General features: G+C 43.3%; 1 protein-coding gene across 3 annotated transcripts in view; it reads right to left on the reverse strand.

The window, feature by feature from the left end:
* HABP4 (hyaluronan binding protein 4) overlaps positions 1-10600 on the reverse strand; it is a 40220-nt gene extending 29620 nt beyond the window's left edge. Inside the window, exons 1-2 of one of the 3 annotated variants that reach the window (XR_011531783.1) lie at positions 10098-10596; positions 5668-5830 (exon numbers count right to left, since the gene is read on the reverse strand). Coding sequence is in view for 2 of the 3 variants with exons in the window: in XM_070590698.1 (XP_070446799.1) it covers positions 5668-5830; positions 10098-10470 (536 nt within the window). In the remaining variant the exon portion in view is untranslated. Of the gene's footprint in view, positions 1-5667; positions 5831-10097 lie in introns of all 3 variants that reach the window. The other 2 variants (XM_070590698.1, XM_070590697.1) reach the window with 2 other exon arrangements.
* Between the last annotated feature and the right edge of the window lie 4594 nt (positions 10601-15194).

A 15194-nucleotide genomic window follows, 5' to 3' on the forward strand; every position in this document is an offset into this window, starting at 1 on the left:
AGCATTCCTGTCTTTCCAGCCCCTGCACACACTGTCCTCGTATCTATGCTAACGCTACATGACCCTCATTCATGTGACCCTGTTTCTCTCATTTGGGGGTCTGATTCCAGGCCACAAAGCCAGTTACTTCCTGGACATGACCCTCTGTATATCCCCCAGGTTGCAGATATGCGACCAACACTGACCCCTTGCTCCTCCTGTGGTTCTTAACTCACTAGAGTACCCAAGCCAAGAACCAGGGCCCTTCACCACTCTTCCCTTCTTCCCCTGCTGCATTGGCTGGACCCACGGCCTGACTGCCTGCCTACTTCTCCTCATACCTGTTCTCTGCTGAATCTCATTGCCATCACTTTTTTTTCCCCCCTGAGGAAGACTGGCCCTGAGCTAACATCCATCGCCAATTTTCCTCTTTTTGCTTGAGGAAGATTGCTGCTGAGCTAACATCCGTGCCAATCTTTCTCTATTTTGCATGTGGGACACCACCACAGCATGGCTTGACAAGCAGTGCACAGGTCCACACCCAGAATCTGAACCAGCGAACCCCAGGCTGCCAAAGCGGAGCGTGTGAATTTAACCGCTATGCTGCTGGGCCGGCCCCTCGCTATCACTTTTTATGAGGACTTGCCTCTCCTCCACTAGACTCAAAGCTCCTGCAGGAAGGACCACATCTTTTTCATAGTTATAGCCTTAGTTTAATAAGATAAACGATATTTTTAAATTTGTCAAGGCTTTTAAAAACATTTAAAATGACTATTGAAATCTAGCAGCTCAAACACCAGAACTAGAGGTATGTTCCAGTCTACTTTTATGGCTGAAAATGTTACATTAAAAAGCTACTATATGGGGGCTGGCCCCGTGGCCGAGTGGTTAAGTTCGCGCACTCCGCTGCAGGCGGCCCAGTGTTTCGTTGGTTCGAATCCTGGGCGCGGACATGGCACTGCTCATCAGACCACGCTGAGGCAGCGTCCCGCATGCCACAACTAGAAGAACCCACAACGAAGAATACACAACTATGTACCGGGGGGCTTTGGGGAGAAAAAGGAAAAAAAATAAAATCTTAAAAAAAAAAAAAAAAAAAGCTACTATATGATCATATCAATGGAACAGAACTGAAAGCCCAGAAATAAAACCGCACATCTACAGACAGCTAATCTTCGACAAAGCTGCCAAGAACATACAATGGAGAAAAGACAGTCTCTTCAATAAATGGTGTTGGGAAATCTGGACAACCACTTGCAAAAGAATGAAAGTAGACCGTTATCTCACGCCATGCACAAAAATGAACTCAAAATGGATCAAAGACTTGAAGATAAGTCCTGAACTATAAAACTCCTGGTTGATATAGGTAGTACACTCTTTGACAGCAAACTAAAAAGGATATTTATGAATACCATGTCTTCTCAGACAAAGGGAAACAAAAGAAAAAATAAACAAGTGGGACTTCATCAGACTAAAGAGCTTCTGCAAGGCAAAAGAAACTAGGATCAAAATAAAGAGACAACCCACCAAGTGGGAGAAAATATTTGCAAATCATATATCTGACAAGGGGTTAATCTCCATAATAGATAAGGAACTCACACAACTGAACAATAAAAAAGCAAACAACCTGATCAAAAAACGGGCAGAGGATATGAAGAGACATTTTTCTAAAGAAGATATACAGATGGCCGATAAACACATCAAAAGATGTTCAACATCAGTAGTAATCAGGGAAATGCAAATCAAAACTACACTAAGATATCACCTTATGCCTGTTACAATGTCCATAATCACTAAGACTAAAAATAACAAGTGCTGGAGAGGGTGTGGAGAAAAGGGAACCCTCATACACTGCTAGTGGGATTGCAAACTGGTGCAGCCACGATGGAAAACGGTATGGAGGTTCCTCAAAAAACTAAAAATAGAAATACTATATGACCCAGCTATCACACTACTGGGTATCTACCCAAACAACTTGAAATCAACAATCCAAGGTCACATATGCACTCCTATGTTCATTGCAGCACTATTCACAATAGCCAAGACATGGAAGCAACCCAAGTGCCCATTGACTGATGTGTGTGTGTGTATATATATATATATATATATATATATGTACATACATACACACACACACACACACACACACACACACACAATGGAATACTACTTAGCCATAAAAAAGACAAATTCATCCCATTTGCAATAACATGGAAGGACCTGGAGGGAATTATGCTAAGTGAAATAAGCCAGACTGTGAAAGACAAACACCACATGATTTCACTCATATGTGGAATATAAACAAACACATGGACAAAGAAAACAGTTCAGTGGTTACCAGGGGAAGGGGGGTGGGGGTGGGCACAGGGGGTGAAGGGGAGCACTTATGCGGTGACAAACAAATAATGTACAACTGAAATCTCACATCAATGTAAACTATTATAAACTCAATAAAAAAATAATAAAAAATTTTAAAAATTTAAAAAAAGCTATTATACGATCATGGGTAAAAAGATACAAAACTCACAATTTTCCTTACTCAAAAAGATAAAAAAATACAGAAGCACCAGTCATTAACCTCATGACAGTCTCTGACAAGAAACGCTGTCCTAAATAAATTCCCCAAGTCAGCTTTTCAGTCTCCCAAATGCCCTGGCCAAAACCAAATTCTTAAATAGAGATTGTTGTAAAATCTATCCTACATTACAACAAACATCTAGCAAAACTCTAAAACAACAACAAAAGAAAAGTAAGTTCTTAACCAGGAAGTTGGACAGGGCCATAGAAGAAAAAAAGTCTCCCCAAACATTAAGAGGAAATGAAGCGCAAAACACACAAGGAAAATAATGCCAACAGTGAAAATCGGGTCAGAATTTACATGAAATCTAGATCAGATACCAAAAAATAACAAATTCATTTAAAATATAATAGTGATTGAAAGTGACCCTAAAAAGAGCACTGTGTGTTCTAGTGTATTTTAATCCCTTAAACCATTTTTTCTTTCCTCTACAGGTTTACCCCCACCCCACTCCCCAATTAAATATATTCTCAATTGCTTCTTTATAATCCCCCTCTTATAAAATATATCCTCTTTATTATAGGAAGGAAAAGAATATCTGAGCCAAGTGAGCTGCTTTACACATCTGTAACGCACTCTTAGAACCAGCCTAGGACCTGCTTTAGACATCTGTAACCCACTCTTAGAGCCAGCCTAGGACCTGCTTTACACACTTGTAACCCACTCTCTTACAACAAGCCTAGGACCTGCTTTACACACCTGTAATCCACTCTCTTACTAGGACCTGTTTTACAGGTAAAAGGAAGGAAGCTCGTGCAGGGGGAACCGGGAGTTAGTGTTTAGCAGGCACCGAGTTTCAGCCGAGGAATATGAGAAAGTTCTGGAGATGGATGACGGCGATGGCTGCACAACAATCTGAATGCACTAAGACCACAGGACTATACACTTACAAGTGGTTAAATGGTAAATTTTATGTTATGTATATTTTATCACAACTTTAAAAAATGCTCACTTATGAAGAGGGAAAGAAATTTTAAACATCTGAGTGATTCTTTCTGAACTGGAACTGACTTTAAACGACCAGCAGTAAACTGCAGAAAGAACCAAAACGTATGCAGACAGAGGCAGACTAATTTCCTAATAGCCTATGTTCTAAGAGTTCACTTAAGTCCATCATTTGGAGCCTAAAGAAAAATTCCTACTGCATTAAAAACAGTAGTGCGCGCCCAGACTACATGCCGGCTGATCTCTGCACGTGAGCCACACTGACAGTTACTCCCAGCACCATTTCTGACTTTGCGTCAACATGAAAACAGTGTTCTGCCGTAGTGGAAGAAAAATCCAAGGCAGCTGGCTGTGACCAGAGCACTACACATCGCTAAAGCTCTGGGTCTGTTTCCTCATCCATAAATCGAGGACTGAATTAATCTATTAAGATTATCAAACAACAAAGAAAAAGTGTATGTGTGTGGGGGAGAGAAGAGAGAGAGGAGGGAGGGAGGGAGAGGTTGATAAAGCAAATGCGGTAAAATGTTAACATTTGGGGAATCTGCATGAGGGTATACGGGAATTCTTTGTATAATTCTAGCAAGTTTCTGTAAATCTGAAATTATTTTTAAAGAAAAAAGAAAACAATAATCCCATATCCCACCCTTCCCCTACCCTTATATATGAGTGTGATTTCACTTAATAGTCATCTTTTCATGTTAACATATAAAGACCTATCTTATCCTTTTAAAAGACTCATAGTTTTGCTACTAAAAAAAGATGGCAACACAGGTTTGTGATTTTGAGCTATAATTTCCTTATTTCCACAGAATAAATCCCTGAAGTGAAAAAAAAGATACACAAATGCCTCCAAAAATCAGCAGCTCCGATCCAGAAGGCTTCCTGTAAGCAAGCAGATTGTGGCCATTACACAGCAAATTTAAAGTCATCACAAAAAAAGCAGAATTATGCCTTTCTCTAACCCTCTCCCCCTCCTACATGGCAGCAGATAGACCATCTCAATGTTCTCAATGTGTAACTTCTAGCGAACAGATCTGCAGAAGTCACGACCTGCTCAGCCCTCTCCGACTGAGCTACTCTCTGCTGGAACTTTCTATTTGTTCATTTGTTTCAATGGACTCCAGAGTGCAGTTTGACAAAGTCATGTTCTTTGGTTAAACTTGTAGCCAGGATCCTAAGTAGAATTAGTAGTCAAGAAGTTGAAAGACTTTGGGAATAATGGCTCCCTTGACATTAAACTATACACTAGTCTTCCTTAGCTTTTTAACTTTATTTTCCCTAAAACGTGTTTCACAGGGAGCTTCTATTTAATCTAAACTCATGCTGTGTATGTGTAAAAATTAAACAAAAACTTTAGGCAGCAAGCATCCATCTTGTTAGGGCCAAGCAAAGACACAAAGAACTGCTCCCTGTGTACAGGTGAGAATGGATAGCCTGCATGCTGCTACATCACTCAGGAGTGGTCAGACTGCCTCAGCCCAAAAACACCTTCCAGGTCAAAGCACCTTCTAGAGAAGGTATGGGAGGCAGAAATTGGTGTTATACATTATATCAGTTTTTCTTCCTTTTCTTTTTCTTTCAATGAGGAAGACTGGCCCTGAGCTAACATCTGTTGCCAATCTTCTTCTTTTTGCTTGAGGAAGGTTGTTGCTGAGCTAACGTCTGTGCCAATCTCTCTATTTTGTATGTGGGACGCTGCCACAGCATGGCTTGATGAGTGGAGTGTAGGTCCATACCCAGGATCCAAACCTGTGAACCCCAGGCTGCTGAAGCAGAGCACATGAACCTGACCACGCAGTTAGGAATTTGTTTAAATTCATTAGTAGTCTAAATTAGTTACACTAAATCAAAAAGATAATTATATCCCTAGCCTAAACTTCAAAAGAAATTTAACCAGTTTCACATACTCCTGTATAGTTTTTTACAAGTGCTTTTCACAGTTGCCAATAAATAATTCATTTTTCATCGTACAATCGTTTCCTGAACCAAGACTTAAGGTCATCTGAGATAAACAGAAGATCCTTCATGTGTCGTCTGAAGTAATAAGATTTGCTACTTAAATCGGCAAAATATTGCCAGGAACAGCACCACAAAGTTTGCAGAGTCTGGCAGTCCTCTGACAGCCCCTCAGGGCCCCGGGCCCTCCCAGCCGCAGTACGTACTTTTCATCCATAAACTTCTCTGGTGTAAAGTCCGCCTGCCTCTCGGTCTCAGAGGGTCGACACTCCCTGTAGGATCGCCGCTCCACTCTGTCAAGCGTGACCTCTGACCCTCGGCTGTCGCTCCATCCTTGCTGCTCCCCTCTTCTCGGAGTTCGCTTCTGGCCTGCCAGTGAAAGATGAAAGGGCAGAGCTGGAATGCAGGGTCTGTGACAGCACACTACGTATAGGAACTCCTAAATTTCACTCTTCTAGAAATCAATGTCATAGGAAAATCTGGCTTTGGACAAGTTCAGAGAGGAAAAACTGCTGTTGATACTACTACTGCCCAGAGTCCACTGCTTTTGAATAGAACTTGTAAGTTCCTATTGAATCACATGCTTTCCCGTATGTCTTACAAAGTATGAGATAAACTATACCAACTAACCTAGAATCACAGGCATCTCACAATGACTCTGTGACAGCTAAGAATATATATATTTGGCCAATCAACTATATTTCACAACAGCAGCTTTATCAAAACATGGTAGCTAAGCTCCACCCAGAAAATTAAAGGATAATACCCCGTACTTCACATTGTACTTTTAGAACCCCAACTATGGCTTATCATCAGCTACTAAGGTTTTTGTTTTTACACAGTTTGTACCGCTCTTTCTCATTTGAAAACAGACTTCCCTACTATTTGATGGGATTTATACATTTACGATCATACTTCTCAAATATGAGGCCAAACTGGTATTTTCCCATTTAAGCAAGAGCAGGTCAGCACTTGAAGGGGCATCTCTCGTCCATGGAGGCCAGCACTCAGCAGGGGCTGGGGCTACGGCCACTCCAGTCTTTCCATCTCTCACTTTACTCCTCTCTAGTTTTGATGCTTTACCAAGTTAAAGCAGAGTCTGTGTTCAAAGGCATCTTTATACATGGTAAATATGTTGTGAAGAACTCTGTCACTTCTAAAAGCATCTTTGTACACATTTAAAGGGTCTCCATCTCAAACATTATTGACAATTTTTATTATAGTGGCTTCAATTTTTCTTGGTATAAATTACCCTTCATATGGGTTGTATGGCTATAAAAATATTAAATGTATTCAAATTAATGGGTATTTTTTTAACTGCTGGATTTCCCTACTTAGATACACATGACTCCTAAGGAATACTTGTTTACGTATTTTTCTATTTTCCCACTTAATATTTCCTATCTGAACTTTATAAACTGGGCACATGTAAATATTAACATAGTTCCAACACCCTACTGATCTCCCTTTAAAGCAAAAATCATGTCTGTGAACCACTAACATAAAATTGTGCAACGTATTACTTGCTAGTTAACAAAGCATTTTTTTCAAATGTGAAAAGTTGCACCACAGATCTAAGTCAATCCTAAATTAATGTCACATTAAACCTAGAAATGTTTAAATCCGATTTGCATCCTGTACTGAAGTCACAATCTGAGCTTGTGACATATTTAGGATATTTAGGATACTGGAAAGATGTTATCATGAATAGAGCATTATACTTTTATTGCAGAAACAAAACAGAGACTGACATTCGTGCCCAGTTGCCCAGGAGTACACGATGCCAGACCCCAGGCACATGCATTACTGATACAGATCAAATGTAGATGAGGCATTTAAAATGTAAGGTAGAAAATCTTATTATGAAATTATCTAACAAATTGAAAACTACAACAGACCATGACAAACAGCCATCAGCAAATACGTCAACAGTTAAATACTCTTCCCTCAACGTAAGAAGTTATTTTAATACAGCTTCAAATTTCCTATTTATAACCTCTAATTTAAAAAAAATTCTTAATATCTCCACTCAACTACAGAATAAGAGCTTATCCCACTGTCTTTCTGCTTCCTCAAGGTTATTTTTTAAACTGTATCAATTGAGTTTGTAATTCACCATTCAAAACTTAAAATGACATTTACCGCATACTTTATATTAAAGCTTCTTCCAAAGTTTCTGTGTATAATTTGAAAACCACTAAATATGATTGGCTACTTATTAGAATAATTATCAATACCCTGCAAACATTTCATTCTCCTTCTAAAACCCAAAAAACAAACATAACAGGGGTCCAGGTTTTTTCCCACAATTCAGTACTAAGAGATTAAGACTGCAACTGAACCCAGTGTTTCCGTGCTGGATCAGCAGCTCCAAGAGGACAGTACAAACAGTGAATTTCACCCGCCCTCTCCAATAAAGGCTGGCACAGCAGTCTCATCACTGATCCAAACTGAGGCCGTGGGAGGAGGCAGAATACAATAAAACACACTGTGAGATTGCCTACAAGATAGAGCTGAGCTTTGACTTTCGGACAACAGTCCTGAAGGGCCAGGGAAAGCAAGGCTGAAGAGTCTCTGGGACTTCAGAATGAATTTACTGAGCAAAGGTCACCCAACGGTCTACCTATCCGGTTAAATAGTGAAGGTCATTCGAAATCTCCATGTCTGTGGGAAAATTTTATGATTTCCACATCCTTGGGGGATTAATCAATGTTTCCATTATATGTCAAACATGTTTTGCCTTTGATTCTTATCTGCACTAAGCATTCCCCTATAATATTCTAACTAAATTAAAAATGTTGAGTGTCAGAAAATTACAGTCCATACAATCAAGGCTACAAAACCTTGAGAGAGTAGCTCTCTAACAACCATTATAGGTAAATTTAGTACAAAAACTACATAAATGAAAATTATGAGCTGTTTGCTTCTGAAATAACACATACTGAAGAAAGAACCAGAATGACAAGACTTTTTTAACTACAAAACTAACTAAAGATCTTTAATATAGATTTCAAAAGACAGATCACGTGGGTCACCATTGACAGATGAAAGTTTTAAACTAGACTGCAAGGCTAAGTGAAAGAAGCAGATTGCAACCCAGTTTATATCATTTTAGAATAGAAGAAATAGCTTTGTCCATTTATGCATATAAATGTAAAGCATTAACAGCAAGAAAAATAAAGGATTTTCACTGTCATATGTTTCTGAATTGCTTGAAATCTTTATAACAAAAATGCATATTTTTAACTTTAAAAAGATTAAAAAGTGATATATTAGTACTAAATGCAGTTTCACACTATTCTGAAGGATAAAACATATTATTTCCATTTGCTAAAAAAACACAGAGAAAGGGGAAAAGCTTTGCCTTCCTCAATTCTTTTATTATTTATCTAAACAGAATTAACAGAAAAACTAGAATACATACCTTACATTATATCTCAAGTCTCACTGTTTAAACAGGCTCATGAACTTACTGGCCTACCAAGGGGTCTTGAGACGTCCAATGGCACTGCAAATAACGTTCAACATCTTTATCACCGTGACTTGACTTTCCGATTCTCAGGTGATATCGCCGCACTGAACTTTTCACAGGTAAAGGTAAATGTTCCCTAGTTGCAGGAATCAAAGCCCCAGTACTTAAATCGGGAGTGGTTCCCTCCTGGCTGCGATGAACAATTCTCATTAACAAGGAGCAAGCCAGTAAAGCCGAGTTGAATACACTGCCGAACGCTGACTGAAGCGGTCGAACTACACATCTTAACACTCTTAGTCAAACCTTAGCACCACTGCCTGATTTCAGGAAAACAGGAAACACAGGTGGAGTCCTGCCGACTGCCCCCGACGCGGTTCAGGCGAGACACGACCCTCCCGCCTCCTCCCTCCCCGGACGGACAGCAGTGCACCCAGCTCTGCGCTGCACGTCTGGCGAAGCGGGGAGTGGGAACTCAGAACATTCTCGTGGGGAAGGTCAAAAGGCTGGCCCTAAAGCCGCCTGAGCTACCGAAAAGCTACACATCCCACCAACGCCAGGCGCAGGGTGGACGGACGCCGGCCGGCTGCGGAGGCCGCAGGGCCCGAGCCACGGCGCGGCTCGGAGGCGCCAGCCCGCGGCCACCGCGCGGCCCCTCACGGCCCTGACGTCACTGCCGTCGCCCGCGGCCGCCAGGCCCCGCTCCGTCACAGAGGCCCGGCCGCGCCCCGCGGCCCCCGCCGCCCCCTGCCTGCCGCCACGCTCCTCCTCCCGACCCCCGACCCGAATCCCGCGGAGTCGGGCCGCAGAGGGAGGCAGCCCCTGCCGGCTCTAGACGTGAGCGCCCCGGGCCAGCGACCCCAGCTCGCCCGCTCACGGCACGCCGGCAACATCCCTCAACTTCGCCCAACTTGGAAAGGCTCGGTTCCGGGGCTCTGGGACCCCCCGCCCCACCAGGACCAGGGCGGCCAGAACGGGCGCGCCACCCCCATCCCCATCCTCCTTTCTCGGCCACAAGGACCCTCAACTCAACCAACTCCTCCCCGAGCCCCTGCCCTCTCCGGAGCAGGTTCCAGCGACCAGTCTCCCAGCGCGGTCGCGGCGGCTGTGAGGGTGACCTCTGTGACCCGTCTCGTCCTCTCCCGCCCACCGTGCCCGGGGGCGTACCGGGCGGCTGCGGGCCGGCCCCGGGGCTGTCGGGCTGCTGTGTGCCGGGGGCCGGGAGGCTCTTGCGCTCCTTCTGGGACTCCCTGCGGCCGCCGCCCGCGCCAGCTCTGTGACCCGAGGCCCCAGCCGGGCTCCTGCCGCCGCGGGTGCCGGCCCCGGCCGCCGCCGCCGCCGCCGCCGCCGCCGCCTCATCGCGCCTCTTGCGCTGCAGCTGCTGCTGGCGCCGGCGCTCGGCCTCGCGCAGGATGTCGAACGGGTCCGACTCGTCGTCCAGCAGCTGGTGGAAGCGGTTGGCCACGACGCAGCCGAAACTCTCCTGCATCGCGGCGCCTGCGGCGGCCGCGGCCACGGGACTCCCTAGAGCGCCCTTCATGCCGCCGCGGCCACTGCGGGCCCGTCGGGGCAGCCCACGCGAGCAAGTCTCAGCGAAGCCGGCGGCGAGGACCCATCCCGCCAGCCGCTGCGCCCTCCTGCCCTGCCTGGTCCCGTCCCTCCCAGGGCCCGCCCCCGCGCTGCCGCCCCGCCCGCCCAGCTGCCACCAGACAGCCAATCAGCGTGCGTGAACACGCCCCCTTGCCTGGCCGGCACGACTGGAAGCCCAATCAGCGGCCGGTTGCTGTCACGTCACGCGACCTCTATGCCCCTCCCCCGACTCAGCAGGGAGGGGCGAGGCCCAGGGGCGGAGCTACTGGGAGGAGCAAAGAGTCTTGTGGTCCAGGCAGCTGGGCGGTGCGTGGTCGTGGCGAATCTGTGTTCGTTCTGGGACTGGGTCCGCATTCATGATCGGCCACTCTGCTTTTAAGTTTATATATACGTTTAGCCATTCAACAACTATATGTTGAACATTTATTATGTGCCAGGCGTTATGTTGTAGAAGATACTAGCTCCGTGTTTTTATGGATCCTACAGTCTATAGATAGAAAAGTGCCCTGAAGGAAAGGCACAGACCTCTGTACGAGCCTACAGCAAAGGGACCTGACCTAATTAGGAAGCCTGGAAAAGCTTTCCTTAAGAAGTGACACTTAATCTGATACCTGAAGGATGGCAAGGGCGGGAGCAACAGCAAGTGCAGAAATCTTAGGTGGGATGGAGCACAACCCATTCGAGCTCAAAGAAAACCGGTGAACTGGATTACGAAGAGTTGGGAGAGGGCCGTATTCGGTCCTTATTCTAGGAGCAGTGGGAAACAACTTTTAAGCATGAGCATGTGTTTGAAAAGGCCACTGTAGCTGCTACGTGAAGGACTAGGTTGGAGAGAGGTCAAAAGGAGTCCAGGGAGACCAAGCCAAAGACTGCTGCTGCGTTCCAGGGAAGAGCTGATGGCAGTGGCTCGGACTGGGCCGGTGGTGGTGCAGGTGAAGAGAGTGGCAGAGTCAAGAGGTATTTTAGAGGTTATATCAACAGGACTTGGTGATACACTAGATATGGGTGATGAGGAAAAGGAAAATTATGATGACTCCTGTTTTTCTGGCTCAGGCAGCTGGAATGGTGGTGCTACTCGCAAAGAAATAGAGCACTAAAAGAGAGCACTTTGATGGGACTCATGAGTTCAGTCTTGGACACGTTGAGGTTTGGGTTTTGTTTTGTTTCATTTTTTTCTTTTGAGATATTCACTTGAGGCCTGGAGTTCAGAGAACACTGAACTGGACTTCCTCCAGGATATCTTGCCTTAACATCTGTGCGGACACTCTTGGCTGCCTATCCTACAGCCTTTTCTTTCCCTCCTACATTTTCCCAGAACCTGTATTTTGTTAGGGCATCAGGTGGCTGTATACCCCAGGGGAACCTGGGCCCCCTTCCAGCCTCGAACTTGATTAATCTTAAATCATGCGTTGTAATTCCATTCCATTGCCAATAATTGGTGTTAGAATAGGCTTGTGGTGCAAATCTGGCAGAACAGACCTGAGGGGAAGTATTCTAGGGGATTTCTGGGAACATTTTTCTTGTACCTAAAAAGGGATTGGAAAGGGATCTGCCGTCTTTCCACTTTGTTCTTTGGTCCTCGTTATGTGAGGAGGCCCTGATGCCTGGAGCTGCTCTCCCTGATTGTGACTATGAGGACGGCAGAGCAGAAGGATGGAGAAGCCTACTTCCTTGATGTTGCTGAGCTGCTGACTTACCCCTCTCAGGAACCTCCCTACCTCAGACATTGTTATGTAAGACAAGGAATGCCACCATTGTTTAAGCTACTCTTAGTGGTACTTGCTTCTCACATCCCAAACCATTCTGTTAGAGCGTCTTGCTCAGTGTGTGGTTACCAGCTTTTAATTTTCTTTAATAGCCAATGGACAAGGAACCCTTAATCCTAACTACTGCCAGGTCTATGTTTTACTCACTGATTCAGTTTTCTGTCATTTCCAAGGAGGACCCATCCTCCTTGGAATGAGACCTGTCTTATTCATTACAATTCATATTCCTAGTGCTTAGCATCCTAGGTAGCTGTGAGTTATCAGTAAATATTTGTTGAATTACTGAAGATTTGAAGATATTTGGTCATCTCCTTCTTGGAGTCAGCAGAGGTTTATGATCAAATGCCTATATTTCTTACCCAAAAGAATTGAGAGCAGGTGTTGAAACAAAAACTTGTACCTGAGTATTCATAGCAGCACTATTCACAATAGCCAAAAGGTAGAAATAACCCAAATGTATATCAACTGCTGAATGTCTAACAAATTGGTATAATGGATTAATATTTGGTTACAAAAAGGAATGAAGTACTGATATGTGCTTCATGTCATGTTATGACAACATGGATGAACCTTGAACACATTATGCTGAGTGAAAGAAGCCAGACACAAAAGGCCATATACCGTATGATTCCATTCATATGAAATGTCCAGAAGAGGCAAATCCATCAAGACACAAAACAGAATAGTGGTTGCCAGAGCTTCAGGGAAAAGGGAATGATGATTGACTGCTTAATGGGCATAAGGTTGCCTTTTGGGGTGATGAAAATTTTCTGGAACTAGGTAGTGGTGATGGTTACACAAAATGTGAATATAGTAAATACCACTAAATTGCAGACTTTAAAATGATTAAAACAGTAAATGTGTATTTTACCATAATTTTTTTTAAAAGAACATACTTTGGAGTTAAACCACGATTTGAATTGTGGCTCTGCCACTAATTAACTTTGTGAACTTGGACGTGTTCTTTATTTCTGTGCCTCTGTTTTTTCATCTGTAAAATGGAGAAAATAATGGTACATACTTAAGAGGGCTGTTCTGAGGACTGGGTCAGATAATGCATATGAAGTGTTCAGCACCAAGCCTGGCACAGAGTAAATCCTCAGTAACAGTCATTATCAACATTATTATTATTATCAACACCATTATTCTGAATCAGGCTTAAGACTAGGTAGAGTCATAACAAGGCCTTATCATTATGAGGTGAAGGAAATTTCCAAAGATTCTTCACACACCAGAATCACCACGTGCACAAATATTTTACTTTGAGAAGCACTGCTTTGAGCCAAAGTTGTCTCTGGCTTCTCTAAGCTGCGCATGACTGAGCCACAATACCAAGGACCGTTACCATGTGAGAGAAGAGCCTGTCTTCTTGCTGTTGGACATCTGGAGACAGACCACTGCCCAGTCCACTGCCCGATTTTCCTCCGATTTCCTTTCCAACATAGCAAACCACAGCAAGTTCTTCAGGCATGCCCTGCGAGCACTCCATCCTAATTTCCAAATCACAACTGCCTAAAAGAGCTGTAAATCAACCAGCACTGGTTGCTTGGGGATTAAGAACACCTTTAGAATTGTTGAAATGGAGATGAATAGCCACTAACTGGTATTAGCTGGCTATGGGTTTATGGGGCTATTGATTACGGTAGAACTTACTGATGATAACTTATTAAGCAGCCTCATGTTTTTCCCTGACTTTTCGCCTGGGAGATTGCATTCTTAAGTGCAATCCTAAAATACAACTCCACCACATTAGCATGAGTTATTTGCAACATTGCATTTAATGTGGTCAGTTTAATAAACTGATCTTCCTGATAATCCAAGATATAAAAACTATCTTTAGTAATTATAATACCAAAGAGGAAAAAAACCTCACACATGCACATTCGTATAGCTTAGAAAATAAAGCATACCAAAAAAAGCAGTGAGGTGTGGATGCCTTTCCATAGCAGTTATTTATTGGCACCAGTGGAAATGCAGTGAAGTTTAACTACATACAAAATATAAATTACCTTGAGTTACTAAATATATGAATTCTATTAAAATAATCAAATAAAATAAAATACACTAAAATCTTCCAGATTGACTTGAAACTCACAGAAAGACCGGTCAAGAGTTTGAAAACATGTAGCTTTAACACTTTTAATTACATGCAGAGAGCAGCCCCTGGGTCAGGGCCAGGGCTGAGGGGCCAGTCAGGCTGTAAAGGGTGTGAATTTTTGTGAATCACCGAAGAGTTGAATTCCAAATACTCCGTTTTGCCACTGGATTACTGCTACCTCTTTGCTTACCTTTTCTCCTCTAGAAAATTAGGATGACTATAATCGGTCCCTTATTCCTCATATGGTTGTTGGGAAAATAAAACCAAAGATGTAAATTGGAAAAGGTAAAAAAAAAAAAAAAAAAGCATTATTTTACAATTGTTTCTAGTTGCATAATATAGGCAAGAACAAAAATACTTTTCCTAACTCTAAGATGATCTCCTCTGTCTTTGATATCAGTTGAGCCAATTGTGATAAGATCAGTGAAATTTAGTTCCTGGTTTCCTTGTTACAGGGTTGATAAGTGAATTCAAATTCAGTTTCCCACAGCAAATGAATTGAGCAACTATATAGTCTCAAAGTTAGGGGTTGTAGAACCATAAACCATTAACAATCAGAATGCTACGGCAGAACTTCTGGCAAGCCAGAATCCATTCGTGATGACCAGATACAGAATATTTAAGTCCAGAAAGGACCTGCGCCCCTCCTACTAATACATGTATTCTTGGTGTCATCAAGGTTCTTTCCAGCTTTCTTTTTTATGGCAAGATGTCACTAGGTAGCACAGTACTCAGAGCTCTGAGGACACAGAGTACTGTGCCAATAGAAGAATTTTTATTCTCTCAAAGTTCCTACTATTAAAATTTTGG

The sequence above is a fragment of the Equus przewalskii genome, chromosome 22 (genome assembly GCF_037783145.1).
Source record: "Equus przewalskii isolate Varuska chromosome 22, EquPr2, whole genome shotgun sequence".
Lineage (NCBI taxonomy): Eukaryota > Metazoa > Chordata > Mammalia > Perissodactyla > Equidae > Equus > Equus przewalskii.